Source organism: Nuphar pumila, chromosome 2, assembly GCF_984573655.1.
Source record: "Nuphar pumila chromosome 2, dmNupPumi1.hap1.1, whole genome shotgun sequence".
NCBI classification, from domain to species: Eukaryota; Viridiplantae; Streptophyta; class Magnoliopsida; order Nymphaeales; family Nymphaeaceae; genus Nuphar; species Nuphar pumila.
In genome coordinates, this window is record NC_143250.1 from 61,992,298 (window position 1) to 62,018,446 (window position 26,149).

The 26,149-nt window shown below is 38.8% G+C and overlaps 1 protein-coding gene across 1 annotated transcript in view; it reads left to right on the forward strand.

Moving 5' to 3' along the window:
* MSH1 (MUTL protein homolog 1) overlaps positions 1 to 26,149 on the forward strand; it is a 221,771-nt gene that overhangs the window by 113,185 nt on the left and 82,437 nt on the right. Inside the window, exon 13 of the mRNA XM_089995822.1 lies at positions 9,749 to 9,807. Within this exon, the coding sequence (XP_089851948.1) occupies positions 9,749 to 9,807 (59 nt within the window). The remainder of the gene's footprint in view (positions 1 to 9,748; positions 9,808 to 26,149) is intronic.

Genomic DNA, 26,149 nt, shown 5'->3' on the forward strand with positions numbered 1-26,149 from the left:
TCAGAATCATCTAAAGGATCATAGGCTAAAGAAAAAAGAGTTAGAACAAAACACGTTGGATATCAGGAGAAATGTTTATTTTGGATCATCAACCAGCGATAATGTGAATAAAGAAACTAGTGGATCATGTAGTGATGCAAAAACAAGTACAGGTGGTCCTATGGATCTTTTTGTGAACAAAAAAGCACGACAAACCACAATAAACACTGCTTTCAAAAGGGATGAAAGAAAAAATATATGTCGTGCCATTGGTAGATTTTTTTATGCAAATGCATTATCATTTAATCTTTGCAATAGTCTATATTTTGGTGCAATGGTAGAAGCTATTACAAATTATAAGTGAGGGTTCAAACCGCCTTCTTATCATGAGATCAGAACGTGGATTTTGAAGGACGAGGTAGATTGTACTCATCAAATTTTGAAAGAGTTCAAAAAAGAATGGCCAAAGGTTGGTTGCAGTATTATAGCAGATGGTTGGACAGATGGAAAATGAAGAAACTTAATTAATTTTCTTGTGAACAACTCATCTGGGACAATATTTTTGAAGTTAGTTGACATCAACGACATGAAAAAAACTGGTGCAAATTTGTGTAAGTTGTTTGAATAAGTTGGTGAAAGTAATGTGGTGCAATTCATTACAAATAATGCACCAAATTATGTGGCAGCTGACAATTTGTTAACAACAGGAAAAACATGTTTTTGGACACCATGTGCAGCGCACTGCTTGGATCTTATGTTAGAAGATATTGGAAAGATATCAATTTTTAAAGATACAGTGGAAAAGGCAAAAAAAATTACAAGATACATTTATAGTCATGCATGAGTATTAAATTTAATGAGAAAATTCATAAAGAAGAAAGAACTTTTGCGTCCAACCGTCACTTATTTTGCCACAACATATCTTACACTTCATAGTATTGGATGTTATAAGAAAGAGTTAAAGTCAATGTTCTTATATTCAAAATTTAGAACATCTAATTACTATAAGAAATCTGATGCTAAGAACATTTCTTATATTATTCTTAATGATCATAAGTTTTGGGCTGCCATATCATATGCAATTAAAGTTACACTACCTCTCATGAAAGTGTTGCGACTCGTTGATGCAGACGAACCTGCTGTGAGATTTTTGTATGAAGCAATGGATAGAACGAAGGAGGAAATTGCTTCAAACCTTGACAATGTCGAAAGAAAATATAAACCTATTTGGGATATCATTGATAGACGATGAGACTTGCAACTTCATAAGCCTTTGCATGCATGGCTTTTATGATTGTGTTGAAAAATTAGTTTCTGATGCAAATATTCGGTTGAAAATTACAACACAAATCGATGCATTTAAAATGGCAAAGGGCTTGTTTGGAGAGAGGCAACTGTTACAACAAGAAAATTAAAAAGTCCTGCTAAGTTTGCAATTATGTTGTTATTTGTCAATATTTTTTTATGTTTTTGTTAATTATGATATTCTTAATGTTTTTATCATTTTTTTATTATTTTATTTGAATGCAGCTGATTGGTGGAGTTCATTTGGGCACGAAAATCCTGAGTTGATGAATTTTGCAATTCGAATTTTAAGTTTGACATGCAGTGCATCAGACTGTGAGAGGAATTAGAGTACTTTCTCATTGGTTTGTGACTTTGTATTTTATTTTTAAAATACATTTTTATAAGTTTAATTATCTTATATTTGATTATCAATGATTTGAAATTATAGGTGCATACAAAACGAAGGAATAGACTTGAACAAGAGAAGATGAATGCATTGGTTTTTGTAATGTACAATATGAAATTAGGAGAGAGAAATATGAAGAAGAGGGCTACCAAAGACCCTATATGTCTAGATCATATAGACTCAGACGATGAGTGGATTTTGGAGAAGAAAGATCCAGTGTTGCCAAGTGATCTCAATTGGTTGGATGATTCATGGTTGAATCCGAACTTCGACATAAATGTCATTGAGCATGTGCCTATTGAAAGTCACTTCACCTCATGTTTCACAAAGTGGTTTTAGGCAAGACATGTCTTCAAGAGATCGAGGTAAAGTTATATTCCTTTTATCTAGCTATGAATATAAATATATTTTTTTAATTACATAACATAAATATTTAATACATGATTTTTTATTGAAGGAAAAAGAAAAGCAAAAGAAGTAATTGAAGACGTGGATGAAGAAAGTGTAGATGATGAAGAGTCAAAGAATGAAGATGAAGAAGAACCTACTTATATGGATTCTTCAGATGATGATATTGAAGACTTAAATATTGATGATGACGAGACACAACAAGAGCCTAGGCCCTAATTCATATCATAGAGCTATTGGCGATTTATATGTTTTTTGGGTCTTTCGGTTGTAATTGTGAATGTTAACACTCATTTTGAAGAATTCTGGACAAATACATTAACATTTGGTTGTTAATGTTAACATGCATTTTTTAATTATGACATGATGTTGTTAGTGCTAATATGCATTTTGTTGTTAATGTTAGTTTTTATTGAATGAATGCTCATATTTATGCAATTAGATACTTATATAGATCATGTTGTTGCATTAAAGTTACTTTTACATGTTAATCTCATATTTTTTTTGTATTTATTTAAGATTTTTTATTTCGTGTTGGTTGGCGCTTCATCAATAAAGCTTTTCATTTTTATTTATAATTTTAGATAATTTTTATATATTTTTTAAGTTAAATTTTTTTTTGAGGCTTACGCTTTACGCCTCGAGGCTTACGCCTCGCCTCAGATTTTGGTGGAGCGCCTCGCTACGCCTCAACGCTTTTCACAACACTGCTCTCTTCGTTAAAAGATGTTGTAAGCAGGAAATAACAAGGGGGGGTTATTTTAGTAAGAAGAAATTAAAAAGAGTTATACTTTTAGCTTGATTTGATGTTAACAAAAATTAACGCTTTTTTCAGATCAGAACATTTAATGCTACTGCTCTCAAGTCTTGTCACCTCTGCAGTGGGATTCCACTGATTAACTTTCCACCTCTTTCTCTCTCTCACATTTAATGCTATTGCTCTCAAGTATTGTCACCTCTCAGGACGGGTTTTAAATATTTAAAAGTGTCGTGTATATTTAAAACGGGTCGACACGATTACCATTTTGGATTACAAACGGTTGCAAATTTAATCATCCCCACCTAACCTGTTTATTAAACGGGTCAAACGGGTTGGCGGGTTGGCATACCCCTAACACGAACACGACCCGTTTAATAAACAGGTTAGGCGGGTCGACCCGTTTACGACACGAACCCGTTTAAGCCAAACCCTAACCCGGCTAAGAAGCGGGTTGGCGGGTCGGGTCATATTTTTCAACCCCTAGGCATGTGTAAATTTAACTAAGTCTTAGTAAATACTTTCTATTCATACGAATATGTTTAGTTTAGTTTTATAAAAAAATGTGGTTTGTTTTAAAACTGGTGGCTTCAGCTGACCTACGGCCGACTGAGCCTTTGGGCAGTCAGCCCCAGCCGATTGGGTCGGCTGGGCTGCGTGACTGACCCAGCCGATTGGGTCGGCTGGATGATTTGGCTGTATGTCAGACTCAGCGGACTGGGTCGGCTGGGTCATGTTTTTATAAAAAAAAAAGAACAAAAGAGGGGGAGTTAATAATAGATTTTTTTTAGTGTCTGTCAAGTCCTGACAGCACACACAGGCCCCGGTTTGGGCCTGTGCATGGGCTGTCAGGTTGGCTGGGCTGACTTGGCTAGCCCGGCCTGGCAGGCAGTCCGGCCCGGGGCTGACCCGACCCGACCCGACCCAGCTGACTAAGGTCAGCTGGGCCTGTTTGGAACCCCAGCCGACTGGGTCGGCTGGGTGTAAACCCTTTTATATATAAAAAAAGGTGTGTTCAGGTGTTGGGTATGCATTGATGTTCAGTCAATTTAAAAAAAAGAGACAGTGTTGTATCCAGTGTTGTGAAAATCGTTGAGGCGTAGCGAGGCGCTCCACCAAAATCTGAGGCGAGGCGTAAGCCTCGAGGCGCAAAGCGTAAGCCTCAAATTTTTTTTTATTAAAACTTAAAAAAAACTATAAAAATTATCTAAAATTATAAATAAATAAGAAATGCTTTATTGATAAAGCAACAACCAACAAAAAATAAAAAATCTCAAATTTGCAGATTTTCATATGAGGTGTATTTGCAGATTTTCATTAAAAACAAAAACACGTAGATACGGCGATTTCAACATATTATATCTTTTTCACTATCAAACACGCGTATCAAAATTTTCCCCAATGCTGGAAATGCATATCAGGTGTATTTGCAGATTTCCAGCAAAAGCAAAAACACGCAGCTGCAGTGATCGTATCTATTAACATACAAAAAAACTAACCATCTAATGAAACATAAAACACAAACATTTTTTAATGTAACACCATGTTTCTGTACATAAAAGAAAATGCAAGACCCCCTAGCAGATACACGATGGAATGTATTTGGCACAGAATCATCCTGACAAAAATAAATAAAATCACGCCTCATAGCAAAGTTTACTAATCTTTTGTTTTTCTTTTATTTTCATATGCATATTGAGAATGCCGAGCACATTCAGAGGTGTATTGAAAACGCAGAACACCTTTGGATGTGTATTGAAAACGCAAAGCATACTCAGAAGCATCTTGAAAACGCAGAGCACATTCAGAGGTGTATTGAAAACGCAGAACACATTAACTGAAAACAAAAAGAATAAATTAGAATAGTTGAATGCATTTTCTGTGCGTGAACTACGGCAAAAAGAGAGACAAAATCTGTGCATTCTTTTGTATCACGCGAGAGACGAGAGAAGAGACAAGAAGAATAAGAGGAGAACGAGAGAGCAAAAAAAAAATCCATACCTGTTTCGGGGCTCCACCATGTGAGAGAGAATGTTGTGAGCCTGTGAGAGCCGTGAGGGAGAGAAGGCTGTGAGAAAAAAACAGAGATAAGGGTGAGAAAAAAATAAAAACACATAAAGGGGTCGTAGGGCTTTCTTTAAGCCCTATTTTTTTGGTCGAACGAGGGTTTTGACCCTCATTTGACCAAATAAATCGAGGCGTGTATGCCTCAGTCTGAGGCGTGCCTCGCCTCAAGGCGTGCGCCTCAAGGCCTATGAGGCGCACGCCTCAAGGGTATTGCGTTTCAAGCCTGCGCCTCAAGGCACAAAGGCCCTCGCCTTGAGGCGAGGCACGCTTTTTGCGCCTTGAGGCGCGTTTTTAATAACACTGGTTGTATCTAAGAGGATGTTGATGTCAAACTTAAACATAATGTGCATTGCTATGTTATGCAGAATTGATTTGGACTTGCATGTTGCTATGTATATGCATAATTAAATGTGCATAAGTATTGAGCAATGTTGTGAAAAGCGTTGAGGCGTTGTGAGGTGCTCCACCAAAATCTGAGGCGAGGCGTAAAGCGTAAGCCTCAATTTTTTTTTTGAAAACTTAAAAAAAACTATAAAAAATATCTAAAATTATAAATAAATAAAAAATGCTTTATTGCTGAAGCAACAACCAACAAGAAATAAAAAATCTCAAATAAATACTGAAAAAGTATGAGATTAACATGTAAAAATAACATTAATGCAACAACTTGATCTAATTAAGTATCTAAGAAACCAAAATTCAATCACAACATGCGATCTTATTTATGTTGTTTTTCATACAATAGAAACCAAAATTCTCTTCAATTAAATTGTCCTCTTGCCGCATTTGCAGGAAAAAAAAACAGAGCTAAAAGAATAGCCGGAGAATAGCCATATGTAGTAGAGAAAGCATGGACCCCTTCTATGTTCAATCCAATTTCAGCAAGTAATGAAGTTAACTGACGCAAAACCGAAGCATAAGTGTTATCAAAATCTAGATAAAATCTCTCTCTCTCTCTCTCTCTCTGGGTCTCGGCTACTCGCCATTCTTCTACAGAGGAAGAACCGAAAAATCATTTCCTTCTCCCAAAAACCCTTCTTCAGATTTCAAGGTACGTCGGTTCGTCTAGATGAGTTGTGTAGCCTGATTCAGAGTTTTTGCCCTTGCAGTAGGGGGGTCCGGGGGCTCCCCCCGGTGCGGGTCCTACTGCGCGGTTAGCGGGCTGGGGTCCTGCTTATGTTTGCGACCCGGTTTCTTATGGATCAAACCCGATTTGATGATCAACCCATCTCCATCCTCTTGATTAATTGGGGGTGCCACCATGACTTGCGGTGGATTCTAAATCTGAGGTCGCTCGCTCGGGTTTTCGTTGTCGACAACCATCAACTGATCCATTTGCATAATCTCAGCAGCATGAACAACCACCAACGGCAAAAATTAGCGAAAACCTATCAAAATCGTATGCATCAACACAACATAATGTTGTAACATATGAAAGGGCAAGACTTGAAATGCTCTCTCAGAAACAAGACACCAGAATACAGTAAATTTTTGAGGAAAAGAATACAGTACAGAACCATGGTAGCATCTGCATATGCTTGTGTTCTGCTAATTTGAAGCACCTCCTGCCCATGCAACCAGGATAAATATACTATCAATACTGAAGAACCTAGCTATCCATCACACGGGTGATAATGTTCCTCTCATGCCTGTGCGGGTGACGTGACACAATACACAGCTGAAGCTTTCATATGCATAATGTATGTGCATATAAGGTTCATTAACATCAAAACCTATTATTTTTTTCCCTTGAGCCATGCATGGAAGGGAAATTAAGAACTGAACTAGTTCAGGAGATTTTTTTTTTTGAAGCATAAATTCCATTGCTTCAGCAGTATAAATCACAGAAAACTTATGAATGAGTGTGATGAGATATCAGGACCCCTTTAAACAGAAAACAACAAATACAAAATTAAAAACAATGAAACCAACAACCATGTAGGGTCGTGATTTGTGAGGTTAGATCTGCCTAGTCGATCCACACAAAAATGGCCCTGTTACCTCCAATCCATTCAGTCGAGCATCGAGGCCATTCTCTGTTTGTAACTTCCCACCTTAATAGATCCTGTAATGCAGCATGGTCTGTGTATATTCCTCTACAAATCCGCTGGTTGCGCTCAGTCCAGATTGCCTTCCAAGTAGATAACGCCCCACACTCGCCAGATAAATTTCCATCTCTTACCTTTCCAGTTCATGTGTGCTGAAACCAATACAACTCTTGGGAAGTTGATGTTACCCCAGTTGATTTGAAAGTCCCCCCAAACCTCATTGAGCAAATTTCTTATGAAAACACATTGACAAGGTGAGGCGCGTATGCCTCACCTTGAGGCACGCCTCGCCCTGAGGCGTGCGCCTCAAGGCATATGAGGCGTGCGCCTCAAGGCGTTTGCACCTTATGCCTGTGCCTCAAGGCACAAAGCCCCTCGCCTTGAGGCGAGGCGTGCTTTTTGCGCCTTGAGGCACGTTTTTAATAACACTGGTATTGAGTTATTTAGATAATGCAATTGGCATGATTATGCACACTCGATGGGAATATGCATTTATATGCATTGACATGAATTTGGTTATTGAGTGAGAGCATGCAATGAATATGTACATGTAATGAAATCATGCATTTGACATGAACGTGCAAATCAAATGAAAGCATGTAATGAATATAAAATGGTGAATTCATGCACATGCATATTATAGTTTTAAGCACATCTTTAAATGACATTTATGAATGTGCATTGAGAAACATTCAGAAGTAATGCATTATGGTATGTTATTCATGACTTTACATATAGTGCATTGATGATCCAAGTGAATCATCGCAGGCCTCGAGAGCCTCGAGCACTGGATGCTCCTTCTTTACTTATTTTTAAATGCATCGCAAAAATCACATTTATTTTTATTGCATTGTGTTTACACTGTTTTATGCTTTTTCGCGGGCGGTGGTCCCGTGATGACTTTTGCAGAAGTAGATACGAGCTTTTGCCTTTGCTTTTGCATGCTGAATTGCAAAACTTAATAATTAGCTTTTAATAAAAAGATAATTAATAAGAACAATGTAATATACGTTCTGAGATCTCCCATCCATAGAATGAGCATCTTAGAGATTCAGTTTTGGGGGACCACGAGGATAAAAAAAACTGCGTGTGCTTGACTTATTACCCCTGAACCCGATATTGAGGTTCTTTCTCCTGGCCACAGTTTTAGGAAGAGTATGCTAGATGACCTGGGGGTGGTGTGTTAGACCCAACTGTTGTTTTGATATAACAAGAAAGTGATACTATTGGATATGGATATCCTTAGTGTCCCGACATTAGATGTGGAGGTCTAATGTTCTGAAGGTGATTCGGTCGATGGCTAAGTTTGAAACCCAGTAATAAAATACAATTTGTGTGCTAAGTTACCCTGAGAACCCTACTTGACCTCGAAAAATTGTACCCTTTGGTGTATCCGCGGACAACGGTAATTAAAAAGAGAAACATAAATTGTGTGCATTTAATAGAGACATGCATATAAAAGAAAACTATAATGAAATATAATAATTTACTCATGCATTGTACTAGAGTCATACATATTCCTGCTTTGCATTTGATCATGCATGCTTACCTGTTCCCTTAACTGATAAATGTTGGTGAATGCATAATATTGTTTCGTAATGCATGTTAAATGAGTGCATTGTTAAAGGTTCCCTTATGCTTAATAATTGTTCCCTATTGCATGATTGCTTAAGTGAATTATGAATTTGTCATAAATGCGTACTTCTAAGTTATTGCATGAATCTTATTTGTATTCTTTATGCTAATTTATTTTATTAGAGGGATTCATATGTAGAATTTCTTGGATTTCTGACACCCTTACTTTTGTGGTTTTCGCAGTCGCAGGGGATCAGTGAAGCAACTAGCTTTTGTGAGAGCTACGAGTGCCACACTTTTGCTAGACAGTTCACAGAGGGACAACATGTTTCCGTTTTTTTTTTATTTACTTTTATGTCATTTAAATAACTCTGATATGTCTCTTGCAATTATTGTTTAAACACTCTTTTTTTCATAAATAAATAAATAATGAGTTGCTATGGTTTGAGGTGATAAGTGTAAGATATCTTGTGGTGTGTTTGGTTATCCAATTGAGAGTGAAACTGTAAAGGCCTCGGGTCTCTGAGAATATTTTCGTAATTGATTTTTTTTTTTCGCATTTTTAAGGGGTATGAGTTGGGGTCGTTACAATAACCATGTATTGGCCTAAGTAATATGGGTATATGAGGAATGGCACAATACTTGTGTTAACATGCCTCGACACCGGTGTAGGCATGGGATGTGGGTTGGCTATGTGTTGGGTCAGACCTGGCCTGAACATGACCCAACTTTTTTTTTAATAATGTGGAGATAGAGATAGAGAGAGGTGTACCTACATGGCTCACCCTCCTCCAGTTCACCAGCACAAGAGGGATGACTCACACCTATGTGACATAGGTGTTAACATACCTTAGGATTGCTTTAATTGATAACATGGAAGATGTTTCTTACAACAATGGTATGTGTGACAATGTATTTTGACTTTCACTATTCGGCAATGGGTTTGACCCTCTCTATTTCAAAAAGAGAGCTGGTCTGATTTGCTTAAATTTATGATACAGTCTTTTTATTGCCATGACATGATGTAACTAAATTGACTGGGATGGCTTCACAAAATAAATGAACCTGTTTTTTTTTTTTAAATAATTTTGTCAATGAATGCCACGACAATCCTGCTACCATATATTAACACGTAACTTAAAATAGCATATGGCAATTATGATTCACTTTTTATTTGTTGAGTGATTGTTCCACCTATATTTGATAGCTTTGTTTTTTCAGGTATATAAGAGATGTCCTTCTTAATCCTCCCACCTATGAAACTGCATCAGCAATTCAAGGTCAGCCAAAACTTCAATTGAATATTGTGCTACCCTGTAATATTGCTGATATGTTCTGCTAGTGCTTGTTATCTGACTTTATTCAGTTGTTGTGCAAAGTCGAAACCATTTCTAGTTTATTATCAATATATAGCAGAACAAGAATGCTTTCCTTTTCACTATTTATTACTAGAATCAATTGCATGCATTAGAGAACTTCAGCTATTAAGTGTGGGGAGTTGAAGGACCAAATGTAAGGACACTGGGTTTATGGAACAGCTGGACTAAGAATCTTGGAAGACTTTATAGGAAGAGCCAAGGCAAATTAGGGAAATGAGTCTCCATAGGATTTCTGGAAGGGTCACATGTTTAGTGTTGTGCCTGTTAAATTATATATATACTTATTGTGTATACTTATTTATATTAATATATATATATATATATATATATATATATATATAATTGTATTTATAATGTTGTAATAGGTAATACCCATTTAGGGTATTTTAGTCTTTTCCCTACTTGTAATAGGCTGTGCCCATTAGGGGCACATTTGTCCTTTATTTTTTTTTGTGTTTTTACATAATGTCCTTTAGCTAAAAGCTAAAGGACATTATTGTCTTTGCTCCATTGAGTCGTTGGGACCTCCCCAACGGCTATATTTCTAGCTGTTGGGGATGGTCCCAAGGCTCTATGTGTGTGTTGTGTATATATAGGGACTGAACCCCTTTGTAAATAATGTTATGCTTGTCTTAAGCACTCTCTCAATAGCAAGTTTTATATTTTTTACATTTTCTCTTGCCCATTTGTGGGTTTATGCTTGTACTTGACCCATTTTGTCCTTGCTTTTACACATTTTTTGTATGTTTATAAAGCCCATAAATGGCATTCTATTGTTATTTCTTGTGTTTCATGACATGGTATCTGAGCGTATGGTATATTTGAAGTGAAGGAGCGTTCATCAAGGATATGTGAAGGAGGAACAAGCGATTGTGAACTTCATTACTTCGGAAAAACGCGTCATCAACACTTATTTCTACCTCCTCTATCTATATTTCTTTGTACCTCTTCTCTTTTCTATCTCTTTCTTGGCTCTATGGTCGAAAATGAAGTGGTTACGGTTGTTTCCATCAAATTTGATGGGAATAACTACAATATGTGGGCCACTGCTATTAAAAGAATCTTGGTTGGTAAAGATTTGTGGAAATATGTTGATGGTTCCTTTTCGGAACCTCGACCTGTTTTTGTTAGAATATGGGTTCTTATTATATATATATGTCTCTCTCTCTCTATATATATATATTTGTATGTACATATATATATATATGACTGTAATATGTATTACAATCCAGGGGTATTTTGGTCTTTTAACCATTATAATAGGTGTCTCCCATTAGAGGGCCTTTTTTAATTTAATTTTGTACATTGTTATATTGTTAAGGGCATTTTTGCCTTTGAAAATATAACATATTTATACCTTTTGGGACCTCCCAACGGTTAAATTTCCAGCCGTTGGGGAGCCCCAAACAACTATATCTTGGGAGCCTCACTCCCTTTTGTATATAAATATGGGCCTTGAGCCCCTTGAAATTTAATGCATTTTGTGTGCATTTAGTTCTCAATAAAGACCCTATTTTTTATGTTGTGATTCTTTAAGCCCCTAAGTAGCTATTGTGTTTGTATTTACGTCTCTAAGCTCCTAAGTGGCTATTGTGTTTTTTGGCCCTTTGTGTGGGTTTGTATTTGCCTTTTGTTTGAGGTGTGTAGAAAGTTCTTAATTTCATTACAAGGTATCAGAGCCATTGCAATCTTGATCGTGGTAAAGCTTTTTTGTGTGGACGAGAGATCGTGGACTCGTGGTGCCCTAAAGTATTCCGCTTTCATTCTCAACTTCTTCCTCTCTATCTTTCTTTCTCTTCTTGTATCTGTGGAAGATGAATGAGAAGTGATTGTCAGCACACTCGTGAGACTCTGACACAAACTATATGATGTGGGCATCCATAGTGAAGCATAAGATTTGGGAAAAGGGTGTATAGGGCTTGGTGGATGGATCCGAAAAAAACCCAAAGCTTATGCTCACCTAGAATGAAAATGGCGAAGAAATTGCACTTCATGGAAAAGAGATGAATAAAGCCATTGCCGACTATGAAAAAAGATGGAAGGTGTGGAGGATGAGTTATTCCAAAATCATGGTATGACTCATTAATAGTGTTGAAATAAAATATGTTTTGCTTTAACAAAGTTTGAATATGCTAGTAATGCTTGAAAATACTTCCAAGATATGTATTCTTTAAGGAATGTAGCTCACATATGTAATCTTCAAAAAGAAAGAAAAATAATGACCCAACGAGATATGAGCATAAGAGAATATTACAATGCTCTTTCTCTCCTTTGGGATGAATTAGCTCTCTTAGAGCCTAAGTGACATTGTCCACTTGATATTTAGCTTCGAGAAAAGCAAATGAACTCGGAGCATTTTTATCATTTCATAAATGGGCTTAGGATCGAATTTGAAGAGACAAAATCGGCTCTTCTTCATAGAGGAGGTGTTCTGTAAAACCTTGAAAAATTTGAATATTTTCAATAAGTAAATAAGAGAGGAAGAAAATTTCCGATTGCGTAATATTATAATACTAAAACGAGGTATTTCGGACCTTACGGGCAATGGACTTCGGGTTCGAGTAAGAAGGTGTCAGAGGAGCACACATGCTTAAAAGATATTGAAATAGTAAACAAGTCAAGAAGCAAAAAAGTAGCGTGGTGGTGTGGTGCGCACGCCAGAAATGAGGATATCCCAGGTTCGAATCCCCTTGGGCGCCAGAAAATTTTGCTAAAGAAATCGTTTTATCAATAAAAGCTAAACCGCCATAAAGAGGTTAAATGAATTTAGGTTGCAATAAGTTGCAATGAAATGAGACACAACGCACTGGTGGGGCTCGTTACCCCTTGGGGAGGAGAACCCCAGTTCAAATCCCCCTGTGCGCAAAGAAGACCTTTTTGCCAAAATAAGATTTTGTTTAAATGAAAATTTGAAATTCGAAACAAGTCATTAAATGGTGGATTTAAGGGAGGCATTAAAAATAAGAGATGGTGGTGGTGGTGGTGGTGGGTTACAATACCTCTATTATGAGGGGGGTTTACATGGGGAAGGTGAACGAAAAAAAAACGGAAATTTGTGGATGGGTTACAAAATCGAGTTCTTGAAACACGCCCCCCCCCCTTTCTCTCTCAAGTTTCCCCTCTCAGCCCAGTCGTGTGACCTCTCCTATCATTGATTCTCATCCACCATTGATTCCGTCGAGGAGCTCGCGCGTGGATACCTGACGCCCGTAAGGAAGAGGAGCGCCATATCTCCGGATTCGTATCTGCACGAGGTAGGGATACCTTTCTCTATACACGTGTGCAACATCATGTGATCTAGTATGCATGAAAAATACCATCTATAGGTCGATGTGCATACAGGTATGAGCATCCATCCGAGTAGTTGCAACGTTCCTGAATATTTGTAGATTATATGAATATCTCACACTGGTTTGTTTTGACAAAATGGAGATGATATACAAACCAATTGTTTTTTGTGGTAGGTCGGACCCAACAAACCTGTACGTCTTCTGTGGTAGATCGCCAACCACCCATTCTATGTTCTGTTTTGGTAAGGGCTCCGATGTCTGACTTGTCTCAGTCCAGCCCTGAATTCATAGAAGACCTCACAACGAACCGTGAGACATTATTGGTCACGTAATACTCACACTGAGTCCATGCAAACTATATATAGTATTCCTTACGGTCAGGGATCAAGCACAAACACTGACATATCTATGCATGTAGTTAGTAGTTGAAATGGTTTTGATCTTGTGATGGGTAGTGTGTATACCCAATCCATTCAGATTCCAACTTGTATATATGTATATATATATATATATATATATATATAAATATAAAGTGTATGTCCATGCATATGTATATATAGATGATATGTAAACATTTCCAATCTGTGATGCTATGAATTTGGTGGATTCAAGGTGTTGACATAAAACTTTGAAATAGTGCTCAATGCATAAACGATCTGAGCAAATGGAGTTGCATCTAGGTGATTGAAAAGAAAACAATATATATATATATATATATATATATATATATATATATATATATATATATATATATATATATATATATATATATATATATATATATATATAGAGAGAGAGAGAGAGAGAGAGAGAGAGAGAGAGAGAGAGAGAGAGAGAGAGAGAGAGAGACTTCCATAAGTCCAACCCAACTTAATTCAATGCAAACTGTGTGAATGACAATGTTTAGCTTAAGGTCACATGCTGATAAATCATGTAAAATTTTTTATGCACTACAGTTTCAATTATAAGAATATGCAAACACGTTTTAGGCTGGACCTATATCACAGAATTAATAGACACATCAAGCGTTGGGTGTCAGTATGTCAAACCAGCTTCATAGGGAATGGACACACTTATTCCTGCCAAGGACTGGCATACGGGTAAGTGAGTCCCTGCTATAAAAAAAACTTTTAGTGGTTGTTGTTCGCCTGAGAACGGATCAAGTAGACGGCTTGATTTGCGACTGATTTCGGTGGCAGTCCGCAAGGGATTCCACCTTACAGGTTACAACAGACATATTGGTACTCTGATTATGTATTGAAAACTAGCATAAGATCCAGGGATCATAGGCTAATCAATGGGTTGGCGATTTTCATCACTACTCCCTCCCTCTGTGGGTATTCAGTGACCACGCTGGTGGCCACGTGGTGGTTTTCGGCAAGGCTCATCACCTTAAAAGAAAAACAACAGATAAGTGTCGTAGTGGAGAGTTGTTAAGGTTGTGATTTGACCTTTGTGACCACCCGTGTGTTGGGGTATGCTTTGTTATTCAAATATATATATATATATATATATATATATATATATATATATATATATATATATATAAAATTAATCAATGAAAGTTACAAAGGGAAATTATAGGATGAGATCTGGGTATACCGCAAAAAGGGTATATGTTACCAGTTCTTATCGGGATTCTGGGTATACCAAGGCGGTATATGTTACTGGATTCTCGGGTTCTGGGTATACTGGGCCACAATGTATGTTACCATACCCATGATCCACTTTGGAGAGAGTGGATGGTACACACTCCGTGGGACATTCTTGTTTTGTGAGAGTGAGGCGTTTCTCCCGGTCTCCAGTCCTCGGAGTTAGGGGATCAGGACTACCAGTAAGTCCTAGGTGGTAGGTCTGAGTCTTCTTTAGAAGAGTTATGGGTGCATCCAATGTTAGTTTTTGCCAATTGGGGATCTCTCTCGGTCGAGCACCGTGCCTCTTTTGGGTATCCGTACGGCTAGTTATAGAGTTATAAATAATGAACTCCCGTATAATCTCGGTCCGCTACGATGTCGCATGCCTGTGCATACCCACAGGGTTAATAATGGAATAAATAACATTAATAATAAAGCTGGTAATGAATAATGAAAAGGTAGGAGCTCAAGTCGAACAAAACTTAGAAATTGAAATCATAGGGTCACTTATTTAGAAATCATACTAGACAAAATAGAATTAGAAAGAAAAGTCCTTTTTCATAAGTATTAAATTAATGTCAAACCATAGCTCACACATACCTGTTCACATGACACTACACATATGTATTTAGGACTGTATCACTTACTCGGACAACAGTAGTTTGATTCCTTTGTGGTTAACTGTTTTCAGGAGAAACTATAAATGATCTATTAGAGTGAGGGCAGCGGCGTCATCGGGGCGGTCATGGCACTATTACTTTTTTGCTTGATGTTTTCTGGACATTTGAACTTGATGTAATAAACTCTGTTATGTTGGAATAATATCAAATTTCTATGTAGCTTCTCATTTATCTAGTTGAATGTCTTTTGAAAAAAAAATTCTGTTAAATTTACATTAAAAATAAATAGGGTGTTACATGTTCCTTCAATAGTAGAAGCTTTAGAAGAACTAACTATGGAAGCAAATAGATTAAAGAAACCCTCTTCTACCAAAGATGAAGAATCAATGTTTGTTATGTGAAGACCTGAAAATCATACAAAAGCATATCGGTCTCCTCACTTTGGAAGATGCTAAAATGACTATGGAAGGAGCTCAAATGATTATGAGATGCACAAATGACTAGGAAAGAAATTCAAGTTACTATAGATACAAAAAAGGTGGTAAGATAATATGCCACTTTTGCAAGGAGCTGGGCCACATCAAGCTATTTTGTCCTACAAATCTTTTCGGAACCGAAGATTTGAGGGGGGTGTTAGAATATGGGTTATTATATATATATGCTATATATATGTGACTGTAATATGTATTATTGTTTAGGGGTATTTTGGTATTTTGACCATTGTAATAGGTGTTACCCAAGAATGAAAAGTTGGTCATGCCAAGGTTTTATCCCTATCTATGGGAAGTATGTGTGAAGAACCTTGTGAAAATATTTTAGAGTTTGAAAGGGCCGATGAAGCGTGGGTTTTTATCAAACAAACCTACAAAAAAATGATGCTGCCCATAAATGGGAATTACAAGACAAGATTTACAATTGTAAACAAGGTGAAAAAAGTGTTAGAGAGTATTATGGAACTCTCAAGAGATTATGGGACCAAATGGCCAATATGAAGCCTATTTGGGATACCCCTAACAATGCTTGTCTTAGGAAGAATCAAATTCTTGGTGAACAATTTTTCCAATTTATGAGAGGTCAACAACCCGAATTTGAACAAGTTCGAAGTAATATCATTCACCGTAAGGAAGACGAGCTATCACCTATATACGATATTTTGGCTAAAGTATGTATGGAAGAAATGAGGCTTAAACCTATGACCGAATCTAGGGAGTCCAAAGACGTGTTGGCGGTCTGTAGACCCGGTGCTAACACTCATTTCTACAAGCCTCCTTATTTTTCTAAAAATAACTTTGGGAGGCGACACGACAATGATTGGAGAAAGAAAATCATTTGTCATAATTATGGGGAACCGGTGTACATCAAGCCATATTTCCCTGAATTCAAAAGAAAGGACGAGAAGATAGTAGCTACTCTAGAGGCTTCTCAGGAGGACAAGCATGAAACTAATAGAAATAAAAAATCTGTTGGAAACGTGTCTTTGTCCCAATTGGTGGAAGCCCTACAACCGCTCCTCAAAGGCTCCATCCTCTATAACAGGTGCCACGATCTTCTCTTCCTCACCTCTCGGTAAGATTTCTTGGCTCTTAGATTCTGGGGTCTCTTTCCATATGACCCTTAATAGTTATGTGCTCTTTAATTATGGTATTAATTCAATTAGGTCTAATATGTTTATTGAGATGGTTCCTCTCTTGATATTAAAAGAATTGGAGATTTTAAAAAATATTCAACTTTCTTGATTTCAAAAGTCATTCATTGTTCCAAAACTTAATTTAAATATTCTTGTAGTTTCTCAAATAACCGATCATGGTTGTAGCATCTCCTTCACATCTAATCGGTATTTAATACAAGATCTCCATTTCGAGAAGCAGATTGGAGAAGGCATTGAGAAGGAGATGTCTATTATATGGATTGATTGATCATTCCTAAAGATACATTTTGTCTCAATGTACACAAATTGAATATTTTTTTGTGGCACCAAAGACTATGTCATCCTAGTATTTCTAAGTTATCCAATGTATCTCATTTGAGAAAATTTTGTAATGAAAATCTTCAATGTGCTAACTGTATTATTGGGAAAGTGAAAGCCATTCCTTATCAAGAGAGAACCTTTTTTGCTTTCAAACCCTTTGAATTAATACACTCTGACGTACAGGGCCTTGTTCCTGTTATTTCAAAAGATGAATATACTTATTATGTGATTTTTGTTGATGACTATTCTCGTTTTACTTGGATTTACTTTCTTAGGCACAAATATGAAGTGTTTGAAACTTTCAAGTCTTTTCATAATCTAGTTATATATTTTTTTAGAACAAATATCTCTCTTTCGTTCTAATTCAGGGGGGAGAAATTATGTCCAATGACTTTAAAAATTATTTTGAAAATCACGACATTTTGCATCAAAGATTGTATCCAAATAAACCTCAAAAAAATGGTATGGCCGAACGAAAACATAGGCATATAATGAAAACCACTAGAACCTTGCTTATTTCTAAACATGTTCCAAAAACCATTCTCCTTATGAAAAAATTCATAAAACTACCTCTGATTACTTTATATTAAGAACTTTTAAATGTAAATGTTTTATTCTTATAAATACAAATGACAAACTTTCTCCAAGAGACATCCCTTATTTTTTTTTGGTAATGGTGAAAGCAAAAAGGGTTTAGGTTCTATTCTTTTAAACATGACAAAATTTATTTATAGAATAAAAAAGTTTCTTTCATATAAATGTGCCTACAGACGAAAATGATTGCTCATTTCTGGAATTAGTTCCTAAATGTAATAATAAAATGTTAAATGACAATAGTGATATTGATGATGAATCTCAATCCAACATCCATTGTGGTGAGTCTCATGACATTGATAACCAACCTACTGTTATTCAATATTGGAGAAGAGGAGATGCTATACATTCTAGTATCCTAGAAAATTATTCCAGCATAGAAAATCAAGAACCTAGCACTCTTAGAAAATTCGAAAGGACACATGGACCTCTTGATAGGTTTGTATCCTATGAATCCTTTACTCTGCACTATAGAGCTTGTTTAACCAAGATTTTCTCTTACTTTGAACCTTCCTCATACATCCGAGCTAAGAATTATCCCGAGTGGAGAAGTGCTATGAATAAAGAAATAAGAGCTTTAGAAAAGTAAAAACCTTGAGAATTAAAAGATCTTCCACCTGAAAAGAAGACAATAGGTTGAAGATGAGTGTTTAAAGTTAAAACCGAGAGATGAAATTTTAGCGAGACATAAGGCTAAATTAGTGGCCAAGAGTTACTCGCAAAAATATGGTATAAAGTATGATGAAACATTTGCGCCAGTAGCTAGGATGACCACTGTTAGAATACTTATTGTCGTAGCTGCCATTAGATGTTGGCCCGTCTACCAAATGGATGTTAAGAATGCCTTCCTCAATGGTGAATTGAAGGAAAACATTTATATGGATCCACCACCTTGATATGAGGTTCCTATTGGCAAAGTGCTTCATTTAAGGAAAGCACTCTATGGCCTTAAACAAGCTCCTAGAGCATGATATGATCATTTTAGTTCAGTTGTGCTTAAACTTGGTTATATTTCATGTTATACTAACTGTTCCCTTGTGACTTACATTGTAAAGTTGCGTCTAGACTCTGTTTTTCTTTCGTCGAGTCTGATGTAAGCTGCCCAGTTCAGGTTAATTAATACCCCGAAGGGGCAGCTCGTATACTTAAACTGTAAGAGGCGTACGGGCCAAATTGTGAATGAATTAAATGCGTTGAGCTTTTTTTCGTTCACCCTCGTGATTGCTTCTTGTGATTGCAATTCTTCTCCCTCAATTCTCTCTTGCTCTCTTGCACTTTGATTACAAGCTTCCACGATTGGTAAGCGAGCGATAAGTAGGCTTGCGACAGTAAGGAAAACCGTCGCGCCGCGATGGCCTATTGAAGGAAATAAGCCTGTGACAAGTAGTACCAGAGCTTGTTCTCGTGCTGGGGAAGGGACTCTGGAGTCGGTGTCGACAAACGCACCGACAAACTACAATTTGTGAGCAAGACATAGTGGCGCCCTATCAAAACTTGCGTAACACCAAAGGCGTGACAATTGCCGATTGCCGAAGCTGAGGAGATGAGTTCACCTCGGGGCTAAGAGCAGATGACAGGCTGGTGGAAGATGTGACTTCGCACGAAGAAGCGATTTCACACATAGTTGAATAATTCGGTGGACTGAATGATGTGGTGACGGGCCTGCAAGAGCAGGTGATCTTGCTGACGGAACATGTCACTTTGTTCACGACAACAGTGGCCAACTTGCAGACTGAAGTAAGGGGGACAGTGACCCTAAATGGGGGAAATTGTGAGAGGCCATCAAGGATTGATGTGCCAAGACCAACAAAATTCAATAGTTCTTGCGACAACAAGGCCATTGAGAACTTCTTGTTCCAAGTAGAAGACTACTTGAATTTTCATAATGTGATGCTTGAAGATCTCAGGATCAAGGCTGCAACAACCCTATTGGATGGAGATGCTATCGCTTGGTGGAGGCGGAAGCGCAATGACATGGAGAGGGGTCAATGCGTGATAGACATCTTTGACGACTTCAAAATAAAACTGCGCAACTACTTTATGCCGATGAATGCACAAAGACAAACTTACAGAATGATGTCAGATCTTAAACATACTGGTTTGTTGCAAGACTATGTCAGAATGTACAAGAAGCTTATGCTTGAGGCCTAACATGCCAGACGAGGACAAACTCAATTGGTTCATTGTGGGACTTCAGCCATGGGTACAGTTCGAAGTTTGAAGTTTGAAATGGAAAGAAGCAATCCCAGTACTTTGGAAGATGCGTATGTGACGATCGAGCGCTTAGCTGACACTTAGCGCAAGCCCTTCACCCCATCAACCAAGGTCGGGACGAAGGCTGACCACGAAGGCAAGGAGGATGAGCGACACGACATCAAAGGTGAGACGTCGACATCCCACCAATTTGATAAGAAACAGAACTTTAAGAAGTATAACAACAACAACAAGGGAGCAGTTGTTACTTGCTGGTTCTGTGGCGATAGGCATATCGCAAGACAATGTCCAAAGCGACTCGTGAAGGACGACGAACATGCCAATGCAGCGCATGTAGAGTGCAATGATACTGAGACCATGCAACCAAGGATGGGGGCCATGCGATCGATTAACGTAGCTAGAAGTTGCGCAATTGAAAACATCTAGGTCACTAAGGAACTCATGTACCTGGAGATCATTACAAATGGAAAGTCTACTTCAACAATGGTAGACTCCGGGGCCACACACACCTTTGTCTCGCGGGAAGAGGCAGAGCGGTTGGGCTTGAAACTCGGACCAAAGCAGAGGACTATCAAAACAACGAACTCTGAGGCCAAGCCCATCCTTGGTGAAGCAAAAGATGTGGCTATCCAAATTGGGAGTTGGGCCGACAAGGCCAACTTCTCTGTGGTGCATCTAGACGATTTTAAGATGATTTTGGGCATGGAGTTTCTGCTCAGCCAGAATGTGATATTGCTGCTAAAGTTTAACTCGTTGACGATTATGGGGCCAGACCTGTCACTTTCAATGCCTTACTCAGAAAGACAAGACTTCAGTGTTATCAACAATGCAATTGAAGAAGGGTGTCAAGCGTGGGGAGCAGACATTCGTAGTTGCCGTGCATGCAGAAGAAGGGAAGATGCAAGCAGCAACGCCGTCGACCCTAGCCCCACTGTTGGCAGAGTTTCAGGGGGTGATGCCTCCGGAATTGCAGAAGCGTTTACCACCAAGATGCGAGGTCGACCATAAGATTGAGTTGACCCCGAGAGCGAAGCCTCCCGCAATGGTTCCATACCGCATGGGGCTAGTTGAGCTGAAAGAGCTGTGCAAACAGCTGGACGAGATGTTGGATGCATGCATCGTTCGTCCGTCAAAGGCCCCATTTGGCACACCTGTCCTATTTCAGATGAAACATGAAGCGATCGTGTGTGGACTATCGTGTGCTAAACAAGGTCACAGTAAAGAACAAGTATCCGTTGCCACTAATAGCAGACTTGTTCAATCAGTTGGGCAGTGCCCAAGTCTTTTCAAAGCTAGACTTGAGATCGGGCTACTGGCAGGTAAGGATTGCAGATGACGATAAGCTGAAAACAACTTGCATCACTCGCTATGGTTCTTACAAATTCTTAGTAATGCCATTCGGGTTGACGAATACTCCATCCACATTCACGACTCTAATGAATCAAATTTTCTACCCTTACTTAGACAAGTTCATGGTAGTCTATGTGGATGACATCGTGGTCTATAATAGTAACATGGAGGAACATGTCGGGCACTTGCGAACAGTATTTCAGGTGCTAAAGGTGAATGGCTTCTGGGTTAAACAAGAGAAGTGTCTCTTCGGACAGGAGTTCCACTTCTTTGGCCACGTTGTGGGGCGTGGTGTGCTGCGCATGGATGGGCAAAAGATAAGAGCCATCCAGGAATGGGTTTCGTCGAGCAAAGTACCAGAGTTGCGGTCATTCCTTCACTTGGCGAATTATTATCAACGATTCATTGAAGGTTACTCCCTCATTGTTGCGCCCCTCACTGACTTGTTAAAGAAGAATCATGTATGACTCTGGACAAAAGCATGCCAAGTTGCCTTCGACGACTTGTGAGGGAGCCAGTGCTGCGATTGCCTGATCACTCGAGACCCTTTTTTTGCCATCAACGGAGTTATTATGCAGGATGGCCATCCGATCGCATATGAGAGTCGTAAGCTAAAAGATGCAGAGAGGTGTTACACTGTGCATGAACGTGAGATGACAACCATCGTGTATTGCCTCAGGAGTTGGCGGCACTCCCTTCTGGGTGCCCAGTTCGTCGTCAAGACGGACAATGTTGCCACGAGTTATTTTTAGACACAGAAGAAGCTGACACCTAAGCAAGCTCAGTGATAAATGTTTTTGTCTGAGTTCGACTTTGCCTTAGAGTACAAGGTTGGGAAGACCAATGTTGTGGCATACGCCTTGAGCTGCAGGGCTGAACTGGTTGCTGCGCGTGCAGAGCCTTTCGAAGTGCATTTAGAGGGCGCTTTGCTGAGATGCATCCGTGAAGGTATGCAACAGGATTCGATAGCACAACACCTTGTTTCTCTGGCGCAGGCAGGGAAGACTCAACGATTTTGGCTACAGGACGGCCTCCTCGTGACAAAAGGCGGACACATCTTCGTGTCGTGGTAGGGAAGCCTCCGTCGAGAATTGCTTAAGGAGTGCCATGATACATTATGGGCCGACCATCCTGGTCAAGAGCGGACCTTAGCACTCCTTGAGCGCGGCTACTATTAGACGCAGATGAGAGACGACCTGGAGGGGTATGTGCGAACGTGTCTCGTCCGTCAGCAAGACAAGGGAACCAACCAGAAGACAACCGATCTCCTTGAGCCTCTACCAATTCCAGAACGTCCTTGAGAAAGCATCTCCATGGACTTTATTGTTAGTCTGCCGAAGGTAGATGGCAATAACTCCATCCTTGTGGTGGTTGATCGTTTATCAAAGTGTGCCACTTTCATCTCAGCTTTTAAGGAGTGCCCTGCAGAGTTGTTTGTAAAGCATGTGGTGAAGCACTAGGGCATACCAAAAAGTATTGTGAGTGATCGCGATACTCGTTTCACGAGCAAATTCTGGCGTGAAGTATTTCAGTTATTTGACTCTGATTTGTTGTTTTCAAGAAGCTTTTATCCGCAGACTGATGGGCAAACAAAGCGCATCAACAGAATACTTGAGCAGTACCTTAGGCACATTGTTAGTGCCAATCAGAAAAATTGAGTGGAGCACCTTCACGTGGCACAATTTTGTTACAATCTGCAGAAGAGCGAGTCTTCAGGCCACAACCCGTTTGAAATAGCCACGAGGCAGTAGTTGCTGACCCCGCACACTCTTGCCGTGCAAGAAAAGGGAAGGCTATCCTTTGCCTATCAGTTTGCTCGAGACTGACACTTGCAAAATGAGTTGGCGAAGGCATTCCTACACAAGACGACAAAGAGAATAAAGAAGTGGGCGGACAAACATCGTCGGCCCGCTGATTTTCAAGTGGGGGACCAAGTGTTGGTGAAGCTTTATCCTGATCGCACATGCATCTTCCACATGCGACACCGCAGACTGATAAGAAAGTATGAAGGACCATTCACCATCATAAATATGGTGGGCAAATTGGCGTATAAGCTGGAGTTGCCCCCAGATTTCAAGGTGCACCCGGTGTTCTACGTGTGCAACCTCAAACAGTTTCATACAGATGACAGAGATCCAGAACGTAACGTGCTCCCATCATGCAGAGGGCCCCGACAACACAACGGGCCGAGAAGCACCTTAGTCAGATCCTTTACCACAAGGTCAACTACTTGGGCGAAGCGAAGAAAAACTTAGTACAGTGGGAGGATACAACGAAACCTACGTAGGAGCCAGCTTTCCGGATGAACAGCCGTTACTCGACGACAGTCAGGGCTTACCATGAAACAGATGGCGCTGAGGACAACACATGATTTGAAGGGGGGAGTATGTTCTCTTGTGACTTACATTGTAAAGTTGCGTCTAGAGTCTATTTTGCTTTCGTTGAGTCTGATGTAAGCTGCCCAGTTCAGGTTAATCAATACCCCGAAGGGGCAACCCATATACTTGAACTGTAAGAGGCCTACGAGCTAAATTGTGAATGAATTAAATGCGTTGAGCTTTCTTTTGTTCACCCTCGTGATTGCTTCTTGTGATTGCAATTCTTCTCCCTCCATTCTCTCTTGCTCCCTTGCACTATGATTACAAGCTTCCCCGATTGGCAAACGAGCGATAAGTAGTCTTGCGGCGGTAAGGAAGGACCGTCGCGCCACACTGACCTATTGAAGGAAATATGCCCGTGACACTAACACTGCTTTGTTTATTAAGAAGTCTGATGCAAGTATAATCATCTTGCTCCTCTATGTTGATGACATGATCATAACTTGAGGAGACAAACATGAAGTAAATTATATTAAGCATGTTCTTAAACAAAGTTTTGAAATGACCGACTTAGGATTCCTTAGATTTTTCTTGGGAATTGAAGTAACCTACTCTCCTCGTAGTTATTTACCGACTCAATCTAAGTTTACTACTGAGATAATCGAAATGTCTGGAGTCACTTATGAAAAAATGGTGAACACTCCTAAAGTAATCAATGCTAAGATGAAGATAGATGATGGAACACCATTAGATGATCCCACTCCATATGATCAGATGATTGGTGCCTTGACTTATTTAACTATTACCAGACCTGATATTTCTCATGCAGTTCACACAACGATCCAGTTTCAGTACTCATACAGAGTTACTGGAAGCGCCCTTGAGAGTGGGGAAGCGCGAAACATCGCGCTTCCAAAATGTGTTTGGAAGCGCACCAAAATAATGGGAAGCACGCTTCCCCCCTTTTTCATTTTTTTTTTTGTATTTTTATTTTTTTTATAATTTTTTTCTCTTTTTTCGCTTCCCCCTCACTTCCTATGTCGCTTTCGGTTCGCTTCCTAGGTCGCTTTATGTTCGCTTCTTAGGTCGGTTCCGAGACGATTCTTGGTTTGCTTCTAAGTCATCCCACGCTTCCCGCTTCCTAAAATTTTGAAAGTGTCTGGCTTCCCACTTCCGCTTCCCGTATCGCTTCCCGCTCCCACTTCCTCGATTGGCAACTCTACTCTCATACCTCTGTGCATATGAGTGATGTTATGAGGATTGTTTGATATTTATAGAATTCTATTTCTAAAGTACTCTTTTTGTCTTCTTCTTCTCCCCTTGATTTAATTGCATATTTTGATTCTAACTGAGGAGATCCCAATGGCAAACGCTCAACTATGAGTTTCTGTGTTTTTGTAGGTGATTTGTTGGTATCCTGGAAATGCAAGCAACAAAATGCCTTGTTATCATCGACTTAGGCTGAGTACCATGCCATGGCTTTCATGACATCCACACTTGTGTGGATGAGAAGATTGCTAGAAGACATGGAAGTTTATATACAATCTCCGTCAAGGTTATGCTGCGATGAAAAAGTGCCATATATATCGTCGACAATCACACATTTTATGAGCGTACTAAGCATATCGAGATGAATTGTTATTATGTCCGTTAAGAATTTCTGAAAATCTATTACCTTGCCATATGTAGCATCAAAATTCCAATTGGCTGATTTCTTCACCAAAGCACTTCATTCCCCAAGATTTCATTTTTTGCTTGACAAACTTTTGGTTATTACACCATAAGTTTGAGGGGGAGTGTTAAAGTATATATTCGAAAGTATATATACTTATTGTGTATACATATATATATATATACATATTCATATTAATATGTATATATAATTGTATTTATAATGTTGTAATAGGTAATACCCATTGGGGGTATTTTAGTATTTTCTCTACTCGTAATAGGCTGTGCCTATTAGGGGCACATTTGTTCTTTATTTATTTTTTCTGTGTTTTTACAAATTGTTCTTTAGCTAAAAGCTAAAGGACATAATTGCCTTTGCTCCATAGAGTCATTGGGATCTCCCCAACGGCTCTATTTCTTGCAGTTGGGGCTGGTCCCAAGGCTCTATCTATGTGTGTTGTGTATATATAGGGGCTGAACCCCTTTGTAAATGTTATGCTTGTCTTAAGCACTTTCTCAATAACAAGTTTTATATTTTTTACCTTGTCTCTTGTTCATTTGTGGGTTTATGCTTGGATGCTTG